The sequence below is a fragment of the Canis lupus genome, chromosome 2 (assembly GCF_011100685.1).
Source record: "Canis lupus familiaris isolate Mischka breed German Shepherd chromosome 2, alternate assembly UU_Cfam_GSD_1.0, whole genome shotgun sequence".
In the NCBI taxonomy this organism is placed as follows: Eukaryota; Metazoa; Chordata; class Mammalia; order Carnivora; family Canidae; genus Canis; species Canis lupus.
Window position 1 is genome coordinate 58,168,088 of NC_049223.1, and position 23,884 is coordinate 58,191,971.

The 23,884-nt window shown below is 57.4% G+C and overlaps 1 protein-coding gene across 1 annotated transcript; it reads left to right on the plus strand.

Annotated features, from left to right (window-relative positions):
* Positions 1-1,429: 1,429 nt before the first annotated feature.
* Positions 1,430-23,632, plus strand: CCDC102A (coiled-coil domain containing 102A). Its single transcript, XM_038530959.1, has 9 exons — positions 1,430-1,883; positions 9,722-10,475; positions 12,583-12,809; positions 15,771-15,879; positions 17,831-17,947; positions 18,366-18,575; positions 18,869-19,039; positions 20,278-20,381; positions 22,562-23,632. Exons 2-9 carry the CDS (start codon positions 9,867-9,869, stop codon positions 22,689-22,691), a joined length of 1,677 nt encoding a protein of 558 aa, XP_038386887.1. The 5' UTR covers positions 1,430-1,883; positions 9,722-9,866; the 3' UTR covers positions 22,692-23,632.
* The last annotated feature ends 252 nt before the right edge of the window (positions 23,633-23,884 follow it).

Genomic DNA, 23,884 nt, shown 5'->3' on the forward strand with positions numbered 1-23,884 from the left:
ACTAGATATCTGACTTTTAATGATTTTTATTGTGGCAAAATATACACAAAATCTACCATTTTAACAATTTTTTAAGTGTGCAATTCCATGGCATTAAGTACATCCACATTGCTATGCAGCCGTCACCACCATCCACTATCCAGAACGTTTCCACCTTCCCAAATTGGAACTCTATCCCCACTCAGTAGCAACCTTGCACACACCTTCCTGACAGCCCCTGGCCACCACCACTCTACTCTGTCTCTATGTTTTTTTTAAAAAAGATTTTATCTATTTATTCATGAGAGACACAGAGAGAGGGGCAGAGACACAGGCAGAGGGAGAAGCAGGCTCCACGCATGGAGCCCAACACGGGACTCAATCCCAGGACTCCAGGATCACACCCTGGGCTGAAGGCAGACGCTAAACTGCTGAGCCACCCAGGCACCCATGGGACATGTGGTTTTAGGAATAGTGGTGAAAATGGCAAGATTGAGTCAGATCTAGGCTCTCAGATCTTCTGGCTTTGTGACCCCAAGCCTGTCACTTGATTTTCACTTTTCTCACTATAAGATGGTGGGGTAGGGGTGACTTAAAGCTTAGATCATTCATATGAACTGCCAAGCCTATGGTCAGTATACCTCTTGGTTCCATGACCTCTTGGGATTTCACCATCTGCTGCAAGGGACAATCCTAGGACTACTTCCTTTGTTAAGAAAGAGGGCCTAACTGTGACATTCTACTTGGAGCTTAGGTTCACCACTGACTTGGCATCCTCAACCTTCTCCATCCCTACTGCTGCCTCCATCCAGAAAGAGCACCTGGGAAGGAACCAGGGGCTGGCTCTTGGCCCATTGCTGTCCTTAGCAACCAAAAGCCCCCCTGAGCATTTCCTCAGCTTTCCAACTGGGAGTCCTATCCTCTGACTACTCAATATCTGACTCTCACAGGCCCAAGGTTGCAGAGAAAGCAAAGACCAGCTTTGCAACACTTAGAGTAGTTCCCTCTCTGACATACCCTCACCCAAATCTGTCTCCCTCAAATAATATCAGCGGGTAACCATCCAAACATGAAGCAAATGAACTGACAGGCGAAACTGCAAATCTTGCAAAAAGTGTGGGGTTTCATGAAGTTGATGTGACACTATACCAATGAAGCCCTAGCTGACCACAAAGGAAGAGACACGACCAGTCCTTCAAAGAGAGTTGCTTGACTACCAAAGGATTCAGAGTGATCCTTGCCTGTGAAACTCTCCACTATACTTGCAAAAGTAACCCTCTTTCTGTAACAGAGCGGATTCTTCATTCTGATGTCTGCATGGTTGGGATCACAATCTAAACAGTGTTAATCATGAGTTAAAGCTAATTTTTCTTCACCACTTTCAGTTTCCTTTTCAAGGCAAAGTCCCAGTACGCTCTGGTTCCCCCTCACTATCTCTGTGAAGTCTGGGTTGTATTTTTAGAAGGATTCACCGCAGGGGCGCCTGGCTGGCTCAGCTGGTGGAGCAGGAGACTCTTCATCTCACAGTGCGTGTGCAGCCTACTTTAAAAGAAAAGAAAAAAAGGGGGGTGGGGGCGGGGGTGGGGAGGAATCTTTGCAGTCGCCTTCCAGGTACAGGATATGGTGTGGAAAGGTGTCCGACCCCATCTCCTGCCCAAACCGCAGCCACCTCATTCCCAAAGCAGAGGAAGCCCGCCCAGGGCGCCCTGGAGCGCCTTCCCGTACCGCCGGCACGGAGCTCAGCGGCACCTCGGGGAAAACCTCCGCCCCGCGGGCCAAGGGCCCACCAGCCTTCCCCACACGCGGGAGGTTACTTCGATGAGCCGTTTTGCGGCACGAAGGGGAAACTGAGGCCCGGTGAAGGGCAGAGACTTGCTGCTCCGCGGCTCCCCGGAGGAATGCAGGTAACAGTGAACGCTCGGCCGGCGCGCCCCGCGCCCCGCACCCCGCGCCCCGCAGGACGGCGGCGCCCACCCCTGCAGCAGGGCGCCTGGGGCGGCGCCGGCGCTCGGAAACCCGAGGCGGGAGGCCGGACCCCTCGAGGCCCCCAGACCCGGCCTCCAGGCGGGGCCGGGCCTCCGTCGGGTCCCGCTCGCTCTCCAGCGGGGCCCGCCGCCCCGCCCCGCCCCGCCCCGCCCCGGCCCGAGCCCGGCCGCTGCCCCCACCGCGGCAACTCGGCGGGCCCAGGTCACACGGCGCCGCCGCTCGCCCGGGCCCCCCGCCCCGGTCCCCGCCCCGCCGTCTCCCCCTCCCTCCCCTCCCCTCCCTCCCCTCCCCCCCGGGAGGGAGGAGGAGACTCGGCGGCCCTCCCTCGGCCCTCCCGGCGGCGGCCGCAGCCAGCCCCGTGCCCGCTCCGCCCAGCCGCGGCGGGTCGGACGTCCGGAGCCCGCGGGTGCCCGGCCGAGGTGAGCGGGGGCGGCAGGGCCGGGGGCGGCGGGCCGCGGCGCCCGGGGACTCCCCCAGCCCGCGAACCTTCCGCGGGAGGGAAGGGGTTAAGGCGGGGCGTGCTGGAGGAGAGGGGCGCAGCGTCCGCAGCAACCCCCAAACTCCGGGCAGAACTTCCTGGCCCCCTCCCGGGCTCCCGCCACCTCCCGGCCCCGGACGTCGGGTGCGGAGGGGCCGCGGGGCCGCGGGGGGAGGGCAGAGCCGCCTTCGGAATGCTGCGGGCCGGGCCGGGCCGGGCCGGGCCGGGAGGGGGCGCGGGCGGGGGCGGAATTGGGAACTCTCCCGGGACCCAACGTGGTCACCATGGCGAGTGTGGGACGGACGGGCGCCCGAGCCAATCGGAGCGCGGCGCCCCCGCCTCGGCCCGCGGCGGCCGCCAATGGGGGCCCTGCGGCGGGGTGGGCGGGACCGCGCCGCGCGGGGCCGGGAGCCCCCTCTGCCCCCGCCAGCCGCTAGAGGGAGCGGGGCGGCCGTGCCCGGCCCCGGCGGGTGGGGAGGCGGCGAGGAAGGGAGGGCCGGACGCGACTCTCGGCGTGGGAGGGCCGAAAGCGAATTTCTGGAAGGAGCCTGGGCCGCTACGAGCGGCGGGCCCGTGCGAGGAGAATGCAGCGGGCTGGAGCTGCCTCGGCGTTCCGACGGCGCCCGTGGAGGAGAGCTGCAGGCGCATCTCCCCGGGCTCCTGTTTCCGTATCTTAAGTGTGGGCTGTACAGACAGACAGGGCGGTCGGGTTGGTTCTAGTGGGTTCGGGTTGGCACAGGGTCTGCCCACTTGCTGGACGGAGCTTTTAGGGAGCTCGTTAGCGCCTCGCCCCCATGGTACAGGCAAGGAAACAGGCCCAGAAGGCGCAGGCAGAAAGGCGCAGACATCCCACAGCGTATCAGTGGCGGAGCCGGGGCGGGGGGCATGTGCGCTCTACCTGGGCGAAGAGTCCAAGGAGTCGCTGAGAGGCGGCCGCTGGCCCGCAGGCAGGCCGGCCCCCGCGCGCCGCCCTCAGTCTCTCCCCGACCAGCTGTGCCTGGCCGCTCGGCCTGAGGCCTGAGGCCCCCATCCGCAGACATCAGGCCCCTCAGGTAGACATAACCCTGGCGGGGAGGCAGCCGATCCCAGCACTCCAGCCCCACCTTGCTGCTGGTCCTCTGTGTGGAGGTGGACAAGTACCTGCTCCTCTGGGCGTTGGCCCATTGGAAAGAAAGGGGTTCTAAATGTGACCTAGGACATCTCTGTGGCTCCTAAGCCTGAGATGGAGATACCTGGGACAGGCCAGAGGTGCCTACCCCGAGGCTCACTCGGGTCTATCCTGCAGGCCCTCCTTACCTCCCTCCCTTCTCTCAGTCCTCTACTGGTGATCCAGTGGCTGGAGCCCAGGCAGCAGGTCCGAGGGACAGGTGCCCGCAGTCTGTGGGCTGACCAGCCTTGAACCCTGCACTTATCCAATCAGGCTGTCCTCTGCGGTTTCCTGCTGGGCTCTGCTCCCTTCCCACAGCCAGGCCTGTGGCCATGGGCAGCTCCAGAGCGCCACCTGAAATGTTCTGGAAGGACAGAGTGGGGCTCTGAGCTTGAGGGCAGAGGTGGGCCACTGGGCAATGCCCAAACCCCTCAGCTGGCCCCTGTCCAGGCTTCAGCATTGCTCACTTCTTTCGCTGGATATTGAGACTCATCTAAACATGCCAAGGACAAAACACAAAGTCGTCCTCCTGTGGGCCACTTAGGTAAGAGGCCTAATCCCTGACCTGGCCATGTAATGACTTCTGACTTTGACCTTGGCCACAGTTTCAGATACCTGCCTGGTTTGAAACCTGGCCCCAAAATGACTCCTTATCCTTAGGATAGTTCAACCCTCTTTCTCCACAAGGGGACCCCTAACAGTCCATCAGCCTAGAAAGCATTTATGCGCATCTGCTGTATGCTGGGCCCCATAATGACAGCCAGAGAGACCAAGATTTCCTCGTGCCATTACTGAAGAACAGGGAGGTGGCAGTGCTTTGGGAACACTAACATATTCTGTGTGAGGCCAGAGAAGGCTTCCCAGAGGAGGGTCTTGAAGGATTTGTAAGAGTTTGCTGATGGAGAAAGGAGGGGAGACCATCTACACAGTTCCACAAGCAGCAGGAGCCTCTCACTGGTCACTTTTCTGTGGACAAGGTGGATGAGGGCCTGGCCTGAAGCAAGTACGATATCAAAACATTTTAGTTCCTGCCCTAGAGTGAGCCCACAGCTGCCTGGGGCAATGAAGACAGCTATGGGGCTGGGGTCCAGGAGCTCTGAGTCCCACTAGGAGGGACTATCCCACTAAGGGGATGCAGGGTCACAGTTTTAGCTCTCTGCTGGCCCCACCAGCCAACTTTAAGCAAATCCTGTATCCAAGGGATCCCTGGGTGGCTCAGCAGTTTAGCGCCTGCCTTTGGATTGGGTCATGATCCTGGGGTCCCAGGATCGAGTCCCACATTGGGGTCCCTGCATGGAGCCTGCTTCTCCCTCTGCCTGTGTCTCTCCCTGTCTTTCTCTCTCTCTGTATCCTTCATGAATAAATAAATAAAATCTTTAAAAAAAAAAATCCTGTATCCAAGAAGCTGTGGGTGGCACAAGTCTGGGTTGGGGAAGCGTGCCCTGCAAAAGAAGAGGGCATCTGGCCAGATGTGGCTGTGACAGTTTGTAGGGCTGTGCTCCCCAGGGAGCACTTGGGGCCGAGGAGATCAAGGCATTTCCTGGAAGTGGTGGAACTGAGCCTGAAGGAGGGGTGAGGTTTTTTAGAGTCAGGTAGGGGGAACAGCCTGAGCAGAAACCCTGAGGATTAGCGCAGGAATAGACCCGTCTGGCTGGTAGGAGGCAGAAGGGAGGGTGGGCTGGGGCAGGCTCTCTGGGGCCTGTAGTGGCTGGTCCCTCCCCGACCTGCTCTTTGGGGGGGGGGGGGGGGGTGAAACCCTTGGGGAATCAGGAGGCCACCCCACACATAGAAAACACACACCCTATGGGAGGAAGTCACTGAGCTTGGTGGGGAGGGGACGGGCAGGACAGGGCAGCCAGAGCCTGTCTCTGTCACTGTGAGCTGAGCTTCTGTGTTACATGACTCTCACTGAGTGTGGCCGTTACTAGGGCTATGTGTGTGTGTGTGTGTGTGTGTGTGTGTGTGTGTGTCCATGTCCCTGAGGCTGTGTTATGTGAGTGGGGTGGGAGCAGGGGTGAGGGGAGGCGTTGCTAGGCAGGGTCTGGCTGCCCTGAGTCCACACAGAGTGCAGGATTCCCAGTGTGCTGGGGGAGCGTGCTTCTAGAGAAAACCAACCTTGGACATCCACCGCTTCCCACACGTGTGCACACACAGCCTCCAGGGGACCCTGGGCTTGCAAGAGGAAAGGCAGGAGGACTGTTGAGAGCTCCTCTTTCCCCCTTGTTCCCCTTCCTCCTCCCTCAGCCCCCAGGAGGGACTGGGCCAGGCTGCTGGGAAGGACAACAGGAGCTGAGTCTGGAGCCCACCCCTGCCTTTAGCATGGGCGCCTGGAAGCCATTAGGGGCCTGGGTGGCGCCGGCCCTGCCCCTGCATGACAGGCTGGAGATTCCTGGAAGGAGCCCGCCCCCATCCCGCTGAGCACCATGCCAGGCCTGGAGGCTTCCAGAGGCAGAGAGGATATGGCATCGGGCCCCCTCCCTGCCACCCTCTCAGTTTAGGGGCAGCCAGGAGGGCCCAGCGGACAGAGCCTGGAGGACCCTCCCACCAGTCCCCATGACCAGCGCAGCTGTGGTGGTCGCCAGGCTAGCACTGGGATTTCCTGGCTCCTCCCCTCCCCCTCAGGCTCTCACATTGTTTTTCTTTTCCAAGACCTTCTCGTGGAGCTGGGCCAGGAAAATGGGGAGAGGAGTGTGAGTGCCTGTATGTGTGTCTGTGTGTGGCCAAGTTCATCTCAGGGATGAGTATCTGCAGTCTCTCTGTGTGTATCCATCTGTCTGTTGGCATGTGTCTGTCGTCGGGCACATCTGTGACTCTGTATCTCCAGGTGAGCACCTCTGTGCATCCATATAGCTGTATGTGCATATAGGTCCATCTCCGAGGATATGTGTGTCTCCTCATGTCTTCGTATCTGTGTGTATGTGTGTGGGATTACCTGTGTGTCTGCAGGGTGTGCAGAGATGTCTGAATGCAGATGGCATCTGAGCCTGCCACCTCACTGCACAGACGGGGAGACTGAGTCAGAAGGCATGCAGCCTGCCAGCAAGTTAGTGGCATACAGGGAGCTAGAACCTAGATCTGTGTGGCCGTGTCTGGGTCTGTAACTTTGTCTGTGCAGGTGTTAGTGGCATTGAGACATACACGTTTGTATGTATGAAAACTATGGGTGGTGACAAAGTATCACCAAATACTCAAGTGTCCCCCACTTGGACTAGTAAAATGCAAATTCCCAGCCCCATGCCTACTGACCAGGAGTCTTAGTGGGGGAGAGGGGGAGGGAGGGCCCAGGAACTGCATTTTAAGCAAGTGTCAAAGTGAATCTGAAGGATCCCTTCCTTAATCAAGCCCACTGGTCTACCTCACCCCCACCCCCATTCTACAGGTAAAGAAACTGAGGCCCAAAAGGGGGCAGTGGCTTACATGAGGTTGGTGACAGAGCTGCGCCTAGAACTGATGCCTGGTGGAGGCAGACAGTTAACAAACAGCAAACAGACTAGAGAAATACAGTAGGATCACTGGGCAGCACCAAGATGCTAACAGTCGTGGACTTAAACTGATGCCAGGTCCACGTGGTGGTGAAAGCTGCCATGCCTGCTCAGATAGGTGAAGGCAAGACAGGCAGAGCAGTGGAGTGCCCTGGACTGGCATTGTCCAGAGGGAACAGGACAGAAGAGGGTCCTGGGTCACTGAAGGCATTGGCCGGGAAAGATTAGGGTCATGGAGTGGGAACTGGGCAAGGGGACAGGGGCTGGGGTGGGCGGCTCGGACAGTGAACAAATGGTGGGATCAGGTGGCCGTAGCTCCTCTTGGGATTGAAGAGTTTTTGGAGTTGGACTCCTAGAGGGAGTGAACGTGGACTTGATGCCAGAGAGGGGTCACAACTGTTGCCAACAACAAAGGGTGTGGCCTCTGACATGGTCAGGTTTGCATTTTTAAAAACTCACTCTGGCTGCTGCTGTTTAGAACAGATTTGAAAAAGGCACAGCTTGCCAGGGGACAGGGCAGGGAGGCGGTGGCTGGGGTCGCCCAGGTGGGAGGTGGTGTGGTGGCCTGGACAGCTTAGTGGCAGCATGGCTGGAAGGTGGATAGCTCCTTGTGATGTGTGGCAGACAGACCCACAAGACTTGGAGGTGGCAGGGTGGAGAGGGAAAGCAGATTCCAGAACATCCTCCAGAGCATGAAAGAGGGAAAAAGGGCTCTTCTCCCAGGGGGGGGCATCCAGAAGGAGGAGCTGGTTGTGGAGGGAATAGAGAAGAGTTCCAGTTTGACCAGTCTGAGTCTGAGTTATCTGAGGGGCAGCCAAATAGAGATGAGGGGTAAGGGGGTGGTGTCTGGAGGGCAGCCTGGCTGGAAAGAGAGATTTGGGGTTGTTAGGACACGGTGCCGTGGCTCAGGAGAGGGCAGCGAGAGAAAAGGGGGCCCAAGACTAGATGACACCAGCACTCAACAGTGAGCCCAGATTGCCACAGGAAGGCTGGTGGGAACAGCTGGAGAGTAGGAGAAAGACCAGAGAGCATGGCAGCCCAGGGAAGAGACTGATGCAGGGAAGCAGGAGGGACTGACGGTGCCCACAGCCAGAGAGGGCACCCTGGCGGGGGCTGAGACTTGCCCCATGGGCAGCATGGCTGGACGCCAGCCTGCTGGGGCCTGGAGAGAGAGCAAGGGAGACCAAAAGGGTAGATGGGCCTCGAAGAGAAGGAGAGAGGAAGCAGGGAGGGAGAAGATTGTGCCAGAAGGGACTCAGGCAGGGGTGAGGCCCCCTGAAGAGGGCATCCATGTCAGGGATGGGAGACACTTTGACCCAAAGAGGGAGAGCCCTTCCATCTTCTTAGGGGCAGAGAGGAGGAGGCCATGGGCCTGGGGGCAGGGCCCGGAGGGCGTGCCAATCTGATAGCTTCCCATTTCACTGTGAACTGTAACATTAGGTCACCTGCTGAGAGTGAGGGGTTAGAGGTGAGAGGAGGGTGGAAAGGGGACAGAGATAGTAAGCGAGGCATGCTGGAGCAGCCGGCGCTGAGGCACTTTGCTGTGGTGCTGGGAGCCCTACCAGCGACGCACTGCAGAGGAAGAGCTGGTCGTTGGGGCAGAGTCTTGGGATTGGGGGTGAGGATTTGTGGGACAGGCTCAGCTCAATAGGGAAGGGAGAGTGTGACATCCCAAGGGGCTGCTGGTGGTGGTGATCCACGCAAGACCACAGTGGAGGGAGAGAGGGACAGAGAGGAGGAGGACCTGTGACTCACTTTCCTTTAAAGTGATGTGGCTGATGAATAGCAGAGCCCAGCGATGGGACCCCTCACCACACTGCACACCCACTGGTCCCCACCCCTGCCATCTAGACACCCATCAGAACACCAGAGCATGCGTTGCTTTCACCATACTCTTACCAGTGTTTGCATTTGGGCTCCTAGATACCGCATCTGGAATCACATGTGGGCTTGAACCTTTCCGAGCCTCCTCTTTCCTCTGGCGTAAATGGCAGTCTCTTCCTTGAGTCTATTGAGAGGAATAAATGAGATAGTCCACATAAGGCCGTGGGCGTGGCACCTGGCCTGTAGTTGGCCCTCTACAAATGTCATCGTCATTGTCATCATATGCTGGGACAGAAACAGTGGCCAAGAGCCAGCCCTGCACTCAGCAAACCCACAGCCTGGGGTGAGGATGGGGAGCAGGCAGGGAAACAGATAAATGGTAGGTGAGGTTGGTCACACTACTAATGGAGGCACAGGCGTGGCTGGCCACCTGGCTTCAGGTGGTCCCGGAGGACTTCCAGGAGGAGTGGTATCTCATAAATTTTAAGGATGAGAAGAGTTAGCTCAGCGCAGAAAGAGGCAGGGAGGGGACTCCTGGGAGTAATGTCGGTGTGCAAGCATGCTGCACTTGGGGTGGAGATGGGGGGGCCATTCGCTCGGTGAAATGCGACTTAGAAGTCAAGGACAGCAGCAGATCAGGGTTTTGATGGGCTGCCTTGGCCGCAGGATGAAGGGACTGGAGGGGGTGTCTGGAAGCCGGGGAGGAAGCGGCCACAGCCCTTGCCCACCACCACGCCTCCCTGGGGCCTTCCCTGGAGCAAACCGCGCCCTGCCCGTATGGACAGATGGGGGCCACGACCTGCTAACGGTTGCGTTCTCCGACAGGTCCGAGGAGGAGGCGTCCCGCCCCGGGCGGCGGCCGGGAGAGCGGCGGGGACCGGTGGCCGTCGTCATGCACACCCGGCCGCCCCCGCGCCGCCGCTGAGCCCGCCCCGAGGTGGACCCCGGGGCCCGCCCGGCCGGCCGCACCATGAGCCACGGGCCCAGCCCCCGGCTGGCCGAGTCTCCGCAGCTGTCCAAGGGCAGCCTGCTGACCATCCTGGGCAGCCCGTCGCCCGAGCGCGGGGGCCCCGCCGACTCGCTGCCGCCCACGCCGCCCAGCGGCACGCCCTCGCCGGGGCCGCCGCCCGCGCTGCCGCTGCCGCTGCCGCTGCCGCCGCCGCCCGCGCTGCTGGCCGACGGGGACTGGGAGAGCCGCGAGGAGCTGCGGCTGCGGGAGCTGGAGGAGGCGCGCGCGCGGGCGGCGCAGATGGAGAAGACCATGCGCTGGTGGTCCGACTGCACGGCCAACTGGCGCGAGAAGTGGAGCAAGGTGCGCGCCGAGCGCAACCGCGCCCGCGAGGAGGTGCGCCAGCTGCGCCAGCGCCTCGACGCGCTCACCAAGGAGCTGGCGGGCGCGCGGCGCGAGCGCCAGGAGGCGCAGGGCGAGTGCGAGGCGCGGGGCCGCGAGCTGGCGCGGCTGCGGGGCGCCCGGGGGGCCGCCGACAGGACGCCCGACGGGCCGGAGCCCGAGCCCGAGCCTGAGCGGGAGCAGGAGCCGGTGCGCGACGTCGGGGCCGAAGCGCCCGCCGGCAGCCAGGTGCGCGGCGCGGGTGGGGCTGGCGAGGAGGCGGGCTCGTGGCAGGGCCTGGGCGCTGGGGGCCCGAGGGCGGAGGGCGGGGCCGCGAGGGGGACCCGGAGGGCTCGGTCGCCCGGGAGGCTTCACTCTCCTGCATCGCCTCCGCTGCGCCGCCGGGACTCAGGGCGCCAGTCTTCTGGCGGCGGTGGAGAGGGTGGAGAGGCCTGGGACCTGGTGTTCTCCACTCCTGCGCCTAAGCAGCCAACAGAACCCTAGAATCGCCCCTTCGGGACAGCAGCCGATGGGAGCACCTGCCTGGTAGGCATCCGTTAGCCGCAGAACTGAGTCCATTCCTTCTTTCAACTTGAATGGGTGGGGAGGTGGTTAGGAGTCAACATTTACAACCGCATCAGTCAAAGCCTGAGAGGTGGAGGTTGTTAGGGTACTAGAAGCACAGAGAAGGTCCCTGAACCAGGCTCTGGGGAGGGGGCTTCACACAAGCTTTCCTAGAAGAGGTCCCATTCAAGCTGATGGGAACGAATTAGCTGGAAATACGCAAGCTGGCTTTCTAGGCATGCAAAAGCCCAGAGCCGGGGAATGACAGCTCCCATCATCCTGTGGGCACCTACAGAGAGCACTACGCTGGCATGTGCAGGATCTAATTAATCCAATCACAATCCCAAGAGGTGTTTGCTTTGTGGATGAGCACACTGAGGCACAGAGAGATTAAGTACTAAGGTCTCCCACCTGGTGACTGGAGTGCTGGGTAGTTGAACCCAGGTGACCTCCAAATCAGGATGGCTGGAGCAGGAATGGTGGGTGTGAGGGCAGCGGCCCCTGACTGAGCAGGCCTTCTAAGAGCAGAGTCCAGGCTCAGGTTCCTCCCAGCTCCATCCTCAGGCAGTCCAGCTCCTCCAGCTGAGATTCTTGGCTACCCCTTCCCCTTCTCTCCCCTCCCCTGCCCAGCCCCTGCCACCCCTGCAGGCTAGAGTGGGCACTGCTGCCTCCTGGTGGCTGATGCCTCCAGTACTCCCAGGCCTGCCTGGTGTCTGGAGGTGGCATTTGTTGCTCTTCTTTGGGACAGATGATGACAGCCCCTGTCAGCTAGCCTCACGGTGCTATTCCTGTCCTGTCCTTGCTGTGGTTGAAAGTTGCATTCCAGGAGCTAGCAGGTGCAGTGGCAGAGGCCTTGGGGTTTTGGTCTGATTCTTTTTCTCCAGCCCAGCCACTTCTGTGTTCTGTGACCCAGAACCAGTCCCTTCTCTCCCTGTTTCCCCATTTGTGAAATAGGGCTTTGAACCAGGTGGCATTTGAGGCCACCACCCAGACTGTGTCTGAGATACATTAGTAGAACCTCTCTTCACAGGTAGTTCTCAGGGCCACTGTCCCCATCCACACAGGGAAACAGGGCCAGACAGGGAAGGAGCTGGCATAGACTCATCTAGAAAGGTCATGGGGGAAGCCAGGCTGGAGGAACAGAGGCCATGGATGTTTCAGATTTGTGGTCAGAGGCAGGCCTGGGGTGCAGCAGGGGCAAGGCTGGATGGGCAAAGGGGAATAAGAAGCCGGGGGGATGGGGGAAAGGGTGGTGCTTGGCACTGAGTCAATAGTCTTTTTTTTTTTTTTTTTTTTTTTGAGTCAATAGTCTTTCACTACTTCCTGTCTAGGAGCTGGTTCTGCTCACAGGGGTTGCTTTCCTGTGCATCTTTTATGTCACCTACTTTCCAGTACCTTAGCGTTTGCTCCTAAAGAATGGAATCTTAGAGCCAGAATTCCTTTTGAGGAAATCTAGTTCCTATCCATTGTAGGAGTCCCTGTTTCTGCATCCATTCACATCAGGTCCCACCATATGTTTGCATACTTCCAGTGACAGGGACCTTACCACCTTTCCTGGGAAATCTCCTAAGATAACAGGGAACTTTGGTGGCTGACTCTGTATGCAGTTCCAGGAGGTGAAAGGGAGAGGCCCAGTAGAGGGGATGGAGAGGCAGGCTCCAAAAGAGGAAATTGGGGCCCACAAGGGCTGTGTGACTTGCCCAAGGTCAGGACCTAGGAAAGTTCATGAAGTCGGCAATGGGGGGTGAGGGCTCAGCAGCCACCGGTCCATCCTCCACCTTGGTCTCTACAGGAGCTGGAGCTAGTGGAGAGCCTGCTGAAGAACAGACCAGAGGAGCCTGATGGCTGCTGGGAGGCACGAAGCATGGGGGCCGGGGTCCCACGGAGCAGCTCAGGCCGCCAGGAGCGCAGCCGGCTACCCTGGGAAGACACAGCCACCATTGAGGAGGATACATCCAAGTTGACTGCCCTGCGGCTGCGGTTGGATGAGTCCCAGAAGGTGTTGCTCAAGGAGCGAGAGTGAGTTCCAGGAGGGAAACAGGGCCTGGGAGGGGGGGTGGGGGGAGGCACACCAAGGCACCATCAGGATCACAGGATGAAAGTCCATGTCATGGAACATGAGACTTGCTGAAGGTGAAGGGCACTATTTAGGCTTGGAATTTTGGAGCAATGTACTGTAACTGGAGCACCCAGTGCAAGTTTTGTGTTGTTAATTTAAATAATATGTATCGTGCATTTGTTCTGGGTCAGACCTGGAATTAGCAGTGAGGATATGGCTATAATTGAACCCAAGCCCTCCCCACCCCCCGCCTCATGGAGCTTCTGTCCTAGTGGGGAGACAGTGTCATGGGCAAAGGTAAAAGCAGGGAAGGGAGGGTCAAGGAGGCTGAAGGGTTGCAGATGGGAATTCAGGTTTGGACTAGTTGAATTAGAGATGACAGGGAGGCAGCTGGGTACATGAATGAGTCTGGACTTCATGAGGGAGATCTGGGCTGGAGGTAAAAACACAGGAGTCAGCAGTGAATAGGTGATTTCAAAAGCTGTGAGCTGGGTGAGGGAGGTCAGAGGATGTGGCCCTGGAGTCAGCCAGAGTTTAGAGATCAGAGAAAGAGCCAAGCGGCAGAGGAAACAGGAGAAGGGAGTCTGGGAAGGGTCAGGGAAACCAGGCGCACTGTGTTCATGGAGGAGGGAGTGAGCAACTGATCAAGGAAGAAGAGGGCTAAGCACTGACCAGCAGATTTAGAATATGGAGGTCACCAGTGACCTTGATCAAGGGACAGGCCTGATTATAATGAACATTTTGTAACACCCCCTTTTCTGTCTAGAAATTAAAGGCATGGATAGTATGAAGACAGAGATCGGGAGACGCCTGTCTGGCTCAGGCAGTGGAGCAAGCAACTCTTGATATGGGGTTGTGAGCTCAAGCCCCATGTTGGGCAGAGAGCCTACTTAAAAAAAAAAAAAAGGCAAAGATCAGGGGGATGCTTCTGTAAGTCAAAGAACACCAGAGATGGCCCGCAGACTCCCAGAAACGAGAGGACAGGCTCCCTCTCATGGGCCTTAGACAGAACCAGCCCTGCAGACTGACCGCTTGAGCTTAGACTTCTAGCCACCAGGACTGCAAGACCATAAATTTCTGTTTAAGCAAGACGGGCAAAAAGCAATCTGTTTCACTAACCCGAAAGATAAAGCATAAATGAAGGGTGTTTGTTTGTTTGTTTTTTAATTTTTTTTAAATTTATTTATGATAGTCACACACAGAGAGAGAGAAAGAGGCAGAGACATAGGCAGAGGGAGAAGCAGGCTCCATGCACCAGGAGCCCGACGTGGGAGTCGATCCCAGGTCTCCAGGATCGTGCCCTGGGCCAAAGGCAGGCGCCAAACCGCTGCACCACCCAGGTCCCATGAAGGGTGTTTGTAACCAAATATATATAATGTGATGTGGACATGCTCAGGCCCAGCTCCACTAGAGGAAATAACGAAGTGTAGTTGTTCTTTGAACAATGTTGGGGTCAGGGGCACTGACAACCCCCCTCGTGCAGTTGAAAATCTGACTCCCTAAAATTTGATCCCCCCAAAACTTTACTAATAGCCAATTGTTGGCCAGAAGCCTTACTGGTAATATAAATAGTCGATCAACATGTATCGTGTGTATTCTATGTATTATGTGCTGTATTCTTACAAGAAAGGAAGCTAGAGGAAAGAAAACATTTAGAAAAAGAAAAATACGATGCCGTACTGTATTTATCAAAACGACCCACGTGTATATGGACCCATGTGGTTGAAACCCACGGTGTCCAAGAGACAGATGTAGTCAGAATCTGGTGCCTTTCCAAAGAAGGGTGGTGACGATAACCCTCCCAGCAGGTACTCCCAGCATAGTGCGCCCTCAGAGTCAGGCGTTGTGTGTATGGGCTCACCTCCCAGGACAGCCACAAAAACTACAGGTGTAGATTGTGGGGTCGGCCACTCAGATACACCAGTGCCGTCATGGTGGTGACAAGATTTCCTGAGAGTAACGGCCTTTCTGAACAAAGTTCTGAACAAAGCAAAGCCCAACATTCCCTCAGTTTACACACCGATTCTGTTCCTGGGGAAACGCTCTGTTAGTACAAAAGATACTTTCTGTTTATATGTAAATCAGAGTGAAGGTCTAGGCTCAGATGATTTTCACCCCCAGGGATGTCCAACAGGACATGCACATGTTACATGGGGATGCAAGATAATTCCGGGGTGGGTGGGATGGCCCTTGGCATTCAGTGCAGGACAGAGGCAACCCTCATCCCCGCCCACTGAGTGACCCAGTCATGCCTGATTACCAGAAATGCCTCCTAGAGGGTGGCATTGTCTCCTCTGAGAAGCCCATGTGAGAGGCGTGAAATGTCCGGTTCCCCGAGAGGGAGGGCTGTCAGGAGGCAAGCATGCTGAAGAGTAAGAATAAATATAGCTGTTAGTTGAGCACCTACTGTGTGCCAGGGGCCAGGTCTCATGCTCTTTACCCACAGCATCTCATTCATGCACAGATCAGAGTGCAGAGTGGGGATCATAGGAGACCATCCCCCCAACCCAGTGATAATGACCAGAGGTGACCCCTCCATCCAAGACCCACTGGACCATGTTTTCCAGCTTTTCTGACCCCAGGACTGTGCCTTACAGGCAACCACAGTACATACAAGAACAGAGGTCATATTTGGCTGTTGAGCCTGAGACTCTTACGCAGGGATGACCAATGCCCTGGAGTCCCGGTGACCTGCCCACTTGTGAGTTGGGCATCCGCAATTGTACAGGGGGTCAGAGGTGGACAGCTCCAGAAGGAATGCAAAATTGGCATGCCTGCCATAGTATGGGGTGCCAGGGCCTTGAATGCTGAGGCAAAGACTTCAGACACAGACTGTACTGGTGTAGGCTGCACAGGAGGACTCTCAGCAGAGAGCCTCAGTGGGCCCTCCCCATGTCTGTCTCTCCTCTTCCTCTCTCCAGGGATAAACTGACACTGAGCAGGAACATTGAGAAGCTGGAAGGGGAGCTAAGCCAGTGGAAGATCAAGTACGAGGAGCTGAACAAGACCAAGCAGGAAATGCTCAAGCAGGTGAGTCTCAGAAACAGTGGTCTTCCTAGAGGAAGCAGCACCGCACTGTTGAATTTCAGCAGTGGGAGAAAGAAGGGAGTTTGGTCATTCCCTGTCAAACGCTGGCCATGAGCCACATGCTATCCTGAGTGCTCGAGCAGGCTGTGTCCCTGTTTTCAGAAGCTTACCTTGGGGAGGGAGGGGCTGTGGAGTGGGGCATGGAGATCCCAACAGTAACTGGGCAGGTAAATTCATAAAATATGAAGGAGTCAGACAGGATAAGGGAGCTGGGATGGCAGGTCAAGAATGCCATGTCTAAAAAAATAAGAAAATAAAATAAAATGACAAAGCAGTAAGTAAATAAATAAAAAATGAAAATTAAGGGGGAAAAAAAAAAAAAGAATGGCCTCTCCCAGAAGGTGACATTTAAGGCAAGACCTAAAGAAGCCACCCTTGTGAGGGATGAGGTCACCAGGGAACCAGACCTCACTGGACTTCCTCAACCAGGCTGAAGGGGACAAGTCTGGATGGAGGATTCACCGAGTCTAGTGTGTGCTCCCTGTCACTCCTGCCTCGGGGCAGTCAAGGACGCTGGACCCTGAGGTCCCCATTTTGTAAATGACAAAACTGAGGCGCCAGCTGGCAGCTGGCAGAGGGCCTGCAGTATGGGGACTCGGCCAGCGGGGCCCCCTGGGTGGCTGCCCCTGCCTCCCGTGCAGGCCCCCGTGGCCACCAGGGGGCGCGGCCACCTGGGGAAAGTCTGCAGGACCCGGGACATTTCCAGAAGGTGCGCGGAGATGCCAGCCCTCAGAGCCTGGAACTGCCCTGGAAGCAACTGACACTGTCTCATGGTAGACTCTCTTAGGGAAGACCCTAAAACGCTCGCCCTCCTCAAGTGACATCTTGGGGAGCAGGGGGGCAGAAATCTGCCTTTTGAGTCTTTTCAAATGATGAACCATTTGCAGAAAAGTGAATAAAGCATGAGTGCTCAGTTTAGCAGATAATTCTAAAGATTCTCCTTTGTAACTGGCTTCTTTTCCTCAGTGTCGTGGATTTGGGGCTCGTCCCCATCATCACACAGAGTGATAGTTTGTTGGTTTTCTTCATGCACGGCACATGCGCAGTGCAGGGCCTACACCATGTGGCCACCACTGCAGGCAATCCTGATGTGGCCAAGCCCGCACCCACACGCAGACCCTGTTCGGATCCACCAGGCGCATTCAGCCAGTTCACAGGGCCACCCAGTGCCAAGGCCACATAGGGATACAAAGGTGGACACACAAGCTCTCTGTCCTCCCGAGCTCACATCCTGGTGGGGAATGGGACGGACAAGAAAGGAGGCACCACTTGTAGTCAGGGAGGGTGAAAGAGGCCTCCCTGAGGAGGGGGCATCTAGGCCAAGGCCCAAGAACTGTGAAAAGTCAACCCTGTAAAAAAAATAATTAAAAAATAAAATAATAAAATAAAATAATAAAATAAAATAAAAATAATCCTGGAAAGAGTACACCAGGTAGAGAAAACCGTATATGCAAAGGCCCAGGGGTAGACAGGAACTCGGTGTGTTTGTGGACTCGAGGCTGGAGCACAGTGAACTAAGGGGAGAAAGGAGAGATGGGCAAGAGTCCAGCCATATTTGTGAGAGCATAGAAAGGAGTCGAGCCTTATCCTAAGGAACCCAGGGATGGGAATACAATTGGATTTATCTTTTTAAAGAGCTCATTCTGGGCTGCTGTTGTGGAAGATGGGGTGACAGGAGCCACGAGTGGACTCTGGGAGGCAGATGGTCATGAGGTAGGAGGAAGTGGCACAAGCAGGCAGATTTAGGCTCTGTCCTGGATACCCAGGGGTGCGTCTGGATTTCACATCAGGCTCCTTGCTGAGCGCTCCTGCCCCAGCACCCATGACCCTGGAGCCGGTTCCAGGGGTGTACCCAGGTGCTTGTCACAGAACCGGGCTATGCTGTGTCCTGCAGCTCAGCATCCTGAAGGAGGCCCACCAGGACGAGCTGGGTCGCATGTCCGAAGACCTGGAGGACGAGCTAGGTGCACGGTCCAGCATGGACAGGAAGATGGCTGAGCTGAGGGGTGAGGTGAGGCCACCGGCAGGACCCGGATGGGCTTGGGGCTGGTGTGGGGAGGTAGGGGGGTGGGGGGCCGGGGCCTTGCCTCCATCAGCCAACCATCCAGAAGAGGGCAAGAACCAGGTCTGTGTGCTGAGGTGAGGGCCAGCCACACCCAGAAGGTGCTCCGGTCTGTGGGCGGGCTGCAGGGGACAGTGGGCCTCTCTCCCACACAGGGACCAGGGGACCAGAAGCACCCCCACATCCTGCACACCATGAAACCAGCCCAGGTTAATTATAGCTGCTGCAGCTGGATCTGCTTCCTGGAGCCAAAAATGGCTCCAGGAGGACGAGGAGGAGGGGGAGCGGGGGGGCAGGGGGGAGGCAGCTCAGGCCCTCCTGTGCCCCCTTCCCCCTGGAGCCCTGACCCTGTCCTGCCCTGCGGTAGATGGAGCGGCTGCAGGCAGAGAACGCCGCTGAGTGGGGTCGCCGTGAGCGGCTGGAGACTGAGAAGCTAGGCCTGGAACGGGAGAACAAGAAGCTGCGGGCACAGGTGGGGGACCTGGAGGAGGCACTGGCCCGACGGCGGAGGCAGACGGCCAGCGCACTGGACTGTGACCTGCGGGCCAGCCAGGCCGCACTTTTTGAGAAGAACAAGGTGGGGGAGTGGGTGGTACGGCTGGGGCCGGGCGGGGGGCTGGGGCAGCCCCCACTGCAGCCAGGGCCAAGCACCCACTGTGTCCAGCTCCAGCCCACGGGCCGGCTGAGGTAGAGGTGGTGCCGGCCCTGGACCCCGGTGGGCCCCGTGCCCGTGCTCGATGTTCACTCTGGCACGGAACCCACCGCATCGGCCGCACGTCTGCAGAGCCCCTGCTGTGTGTAGGCCTCATTCTGGGCGTGGGAGGCACACAGAGAACCGACAGGTACCCCCTGACACCGTCCTCCCCGCAGGAGCTAGCAGACCTGAAGCACGTGCACGCCAAGCTGAAGAAGCAGTTTCAGGAGAAGGTGGCCGAGTTGGCACACGCCAACCGGCGAGTGGAGCAGCACGAGGCAGAAGTGAAGAAGCTGCGGCTACGGGTGGAGGAGCTCAAGAAGGAGCTGGCCCAGGCCGAGGACGAGGTGAGCACCCACTGGGGCCCGAGGGTGGCCTCATGCCTCAGCTGCGGTAGGTGCGGGGCTGCAGGGGCCGTCCGTGTCACTGTGAGCTGGGACCCCAGTGCCCAGAGGGGCCCAGGGGAGGGTGGGGGGTGGGGGCGGGGGCAGAGATGGCAGCGTCTGGTGGGTGGTAGATAGTGTGCAAAGAAAAACAGACAGGCAGGGTGGATGAGTAGCTGGATAGATTAGTGGAGGGGTGAGTGGGTGGACATGTCGGTGGTCTGTGTAGCACCTAGATGTGGAAATGGAACAAGAAAGTAACTCCACGGATGGATGAACAGATGGCTGAGAAAATAGAGGGCTGGTAGATGAGGAAGGGAGGGGGAGGGGGATGGATGAAATATAACAATAGATGTCTGATAAGTGACTGGATGGGTGATGGATGGGTAGGTGATTGGATGGGTAGATGGGTGGATAGGGGGGTGACTGGAAGGGTGAATGGATGGGTAGGTAACTGGATGGGTGGATGGGTGGATAGATAGGTCTGTTGGGTAGGTAACTGGATGGATGAGTGGGTGACTAGATGGGTGGATGGGTAGATAGGTGTGTGGATGGGTGAGTGGATGAGTGGGTGGTTGGGTAGGGGGATGGGGAGATAGTGGTTGGATGGATGGGTGGATAGGTGGATGGATAGGTGGGTGACTGGATGAATGACCAATGAGTATATGGATTCATGAGTATATAGATGCACGGAAAAGATAGATGACTGTGGACAGTGGAAAGATGGCTAGATAACTAGGTTGGAACAGCACATTGAAGGGTGAATGGACAGAAGGGTGGACAGATGGGATGATAGGTGTGTCTAGGAGAGTAGAAGCAGATAGAATGGGGTGAATGGTTGGCCAAGTAGAATAAGCAGTGGCAAGGGGTAGGTAGGTGTCTCCGTGGGCAGATGTTAGTCCACAGATGAATGGTCAGACAAAAAGACCCATAGGGAGAGAGCGGTAGGCGGGCTGATGGCCGAATCAGTAGCTCAGGGTCTCGGAAAATATGTAGATTTGGAAGGCAAGGGTGGCAGGGATGGCAAGGAGCAAAGGGAAGCTTCCTTGGAGGAGGTGGGCCTTAGGTCTGGGCCTCAAGGGACAGACAGGGATTGCTCTTAGGAAAGGCAGAGGAATGGCAGGAGTGGCTGGTCCTGGGCAGACGACAGGCCAGGCTGACCCAAGGTGACCTTTGCGCCCTTGGCCCTGCTCCCCCTCCAGCTGGACGAGGCCCACAACCAGGCACGTAAGCTGCAGCGGTCGCTGGACGAGCAGACAGAGCAGAGCGAGAACCTCCAAGTGCAGCTGGAGCATCTGCAGTCCAGGTGGGCGCACAGCCCTGATTGCAGCAGCGGGGATGGGGGCAGGGGCGGAGGGGGGTGGCGTGGCTGCGGGGGCAGGATTCCCAGCCAGGACACAGAAACAGGGCAGGAGACTTCCTCCCGGGTCAAGGTTGACTAGAGGGGAAGGTGGGGAAGGAAGAGACCCAGAACGCCTGGGGCCAGAATCCTGTCCCCTCCAGGCAGGAAGGGCCAGGGCCAGGAAATCAAGGCAGGAAAGTGCAGGAAGTGAGAGCAGCTGAGAGCCCTGCAACCACCTCCTACGTGTGACCTGTGTGACCTGTGACCGGCTAGCAAGCAGGTGGGTGGGTGGTGAGAGGGAAGGAAGGGGAGGCTGGAAAGGTCAGGTCCAAAGGATCTGGGGAGTCAGGGGCAGCAAGAACAAGCAGCCCTCAGGGTCCCCGGGCTGCAGTGAACCCCAAGCCGGCTGGAATCAGAGGGATAGGAGCACAGGGAAGCAGGGAGGAGCCCCAGCCCTCATGGTAGGCCCAACCCATCAGCCAAAGCCTTGGTGAGGAACCAAGGAACGACCAAGGCGTCTCTGGGGGACCCACCCAGCACACTCTTCCTCCCTCCCCTGACCACCCATCCCAATACTCTGTGAGTCGCCCCCTCTCCCTGTACTCTCCCTAGGCCCATAAGGTGACAGAGAGCCAAGTCCAAGGCCCTCCTAAATCCACAAGCACTCCCCACCAGCCAGGGGCGTCAGGACCACTGTGCTGTCTCCCTGTGCCAGGCCCTTACTCGCATCCTCTGATTCCACGGGACAGAGCGACGCAGGCTCTGCAGCCAGACTGCCTGGGTGGGTGGGAATCTACACTTACTAGCTTGGAAATGGTCTGTGTGGTCTTGGGCCACTTGCTTAACCTCTCTGTGTCAGTTTAACTGAGCTTATAAAAGTGCCTGGCACATTGTATGTGCAGAGGACCTGTCAGCTGCTGCTGTTGCTACTCCCCTCGCATCCAGGGGAGGCTGCTGGGGGCTCTGGTTGGGGGGAGGAGTTGTACTTCTGTTTGGGTCCCACGTTGTACAAGAATCACGCTCCTATGACAGAAGGGAAGTAGAAGATTTTTTTTCTAGAAAGCTGACAGATAAGGAAACTAAGGCCTAAGAGGGTGTTTCCCCGGCCACACAGCTGGCAGGTGGTCCAGCCAGACAGCCCCTCCCCAACCCCACCCCCCAGCCATCACTGCCCCCATTTACAGAGCACATACTGTATGCTGCCATGTGCTGAGAGTGGCTAGGAATACAGACCTGACAGCTGTGTGACGTGGCCAGCCTAGCCTCAGTTTCCCCATCTGCCTGGGGTGATGTCCATAAAATGTTGCATGGGGGCCCAGGCTGCCCACTCTGCGCCCCCACCCAGTCATACCCCCTCAGAGGCCCCGAGCCCCGGGCTTTACCAGGCTTTACCACAGCGTTGGCCACGTTGTTCCGAAGGAGGCAGGCAGGCTGTATGTACCCAGCCTCTCCAGCGCTTCCAACGGGGAGGGCAGGGCTGCCCAGGACCGCTGCCTCGTTTTATTTTCCAACTTTTTGTGCTTTAATGTTCCGGGGACAGCTCACTAAATCACAGCCCGTAATGGAGGCCCCCGCCTGGCCCCCTCCCTGCCGTGTTAATAATTCATGCCTTCCAGTAAGATGGAGCCAAGGCGGCCACTCCGCTGGGGGATGGGCATTTCCTCCACCAGCCCTCATAAACTTTGGCTTTAGGAATTCAGTGTGGGGAAGAACTAGGGTGGAGCACTTTTTCACTGTCATTGGGGATCTAGGGGACTCAGACCCACCACCCCCAAACTCTCTCCCATCGTGGCATAGGTTCGAATCCTAGCAGTACGACCCTTAGTGTCTGCTTTGACTCTGGCCCGGGCCCACTGCAGAGCCCAGCCTCTCTCCCTGCGGTCTAGGGGACTAGGCAAATTACCTGACTGCTCTGTGCCTCAGTTTCCTCGTCTGTAAAACGAGGGTGACAGTAGCACCTCCCTCACCTCAGCGGCTTCCAGGAGGATGCTGTGACATGGGATACTGGAGGGAGAAGGTCCCAGCTGGTGCCTGGCAGCAGGGAAGTGCTAGGGAAGGCTCAGTCACTTGCAGTGTTCCCCCCACCCCCTGTGACAGACTGCCCCCAACCCTCCTGTCCTCCCTCCTGCCTCCTGGCTCCACAGGCTCCGCAGGCAGCAGCAGAACGCACCCCTCTTTGGGAAGATCCGAAGTGCTCGCTTCGGCACCGAGGAGGCTGGGGATGGAGCCAGTGACCTGGATGAAGACGAGGACCTGCAGATCCAAGTGGCCTAGAGCTGCCACTCTAGGACCAGCCTGTGACCACAGGCCCCTTGGTGTCCGGGCTGACCGGCCGCTCCAGCCGAGGCAGCTGCCAGTGCTCCCTGCCATGGCTGTCTTCCTCCTCTCCCAGGGTGGGCGCCAATGATCCTGCTCTGGCAACACCCCGTGGAAGGGAAGCCGTGGCCTGTGTTTTATACATGTACATATGTGTGCGGGGTCCTTGGACCCATTTGGTCTTATAAACACGGGACCACTCCAAGGCCTGGTCTCAGCACCCTGTTCCACCAAGGACCTTCATGCAGGGGTGAGGGGGATGTCAAAGGGGGCCATTGCGGCCTTGACCCAGGCTCCCTCTCTGAACCTTGGGGTCAGGGAGACCTGTTTACAGTACAATGTGATAAACCCAGTCTTTTGTAATAAATGGAGTTTGGGTTCTTGGGGCAGAGTCCTGAGAGTGTGGCAGGTGTGGGTAGGTGATGTAGGGGCGGCCTGAGCTTGCATCTAGCACCCAACCTGAGCTCAGGAACGTCAGGTGACTTAATAAATGAACGAATGTGAGAAACAATGAATGGATGAACACTTGAGCTGCTCAGTGTGAGTGTAAGGAAAAGGTATGGTGTATGTCTAATCTGGAGGAGAGGAGGCAACGATCCTGCACCGGATGGATTCAGATCTCTGCTTCTGCCCCTCACTGGCTGTGCACCCATGGCGAAGTGACTTGACCTCTATCAGCCTCCATTTCCCCATCTACAAATTAGGCGCCTCATACAGCTCTCATGAGAATAGGATGAGTTCATCTGGAACTCAGGGAAGGTTAGTTGTTACTGAAATACTTGAAGGTATGCCCCAGAGAGGAGGGATTTGCCAGCTGGGCTCTGCCACAGGGATGAAGTTTAGGCGACCAAAGTAGGTATAAGCAACAATAAATAAAAAGTTCTTTTATCTTTTCCCCAGCCCTGTTCTAGGTAATGAAATTGCAGGTAGTTTTAATTTTTGATGCTTAATTTCTAAACCCTCTTTAACCAGCAGATTTATATTAAATCCGGGGGAAACTGTTAATCAGAACACAATCGCACACATCATTGAATCTGCCAGGTGAGATGGCATGGAGACACCTGCCTTTAATGAGATGCTTTAGAGGAATCCTCGGCAGCAGGCCGGCCTGCTTTCGGCAGAAAGAGGCTGTGTCAGCATTATTTTAGTGG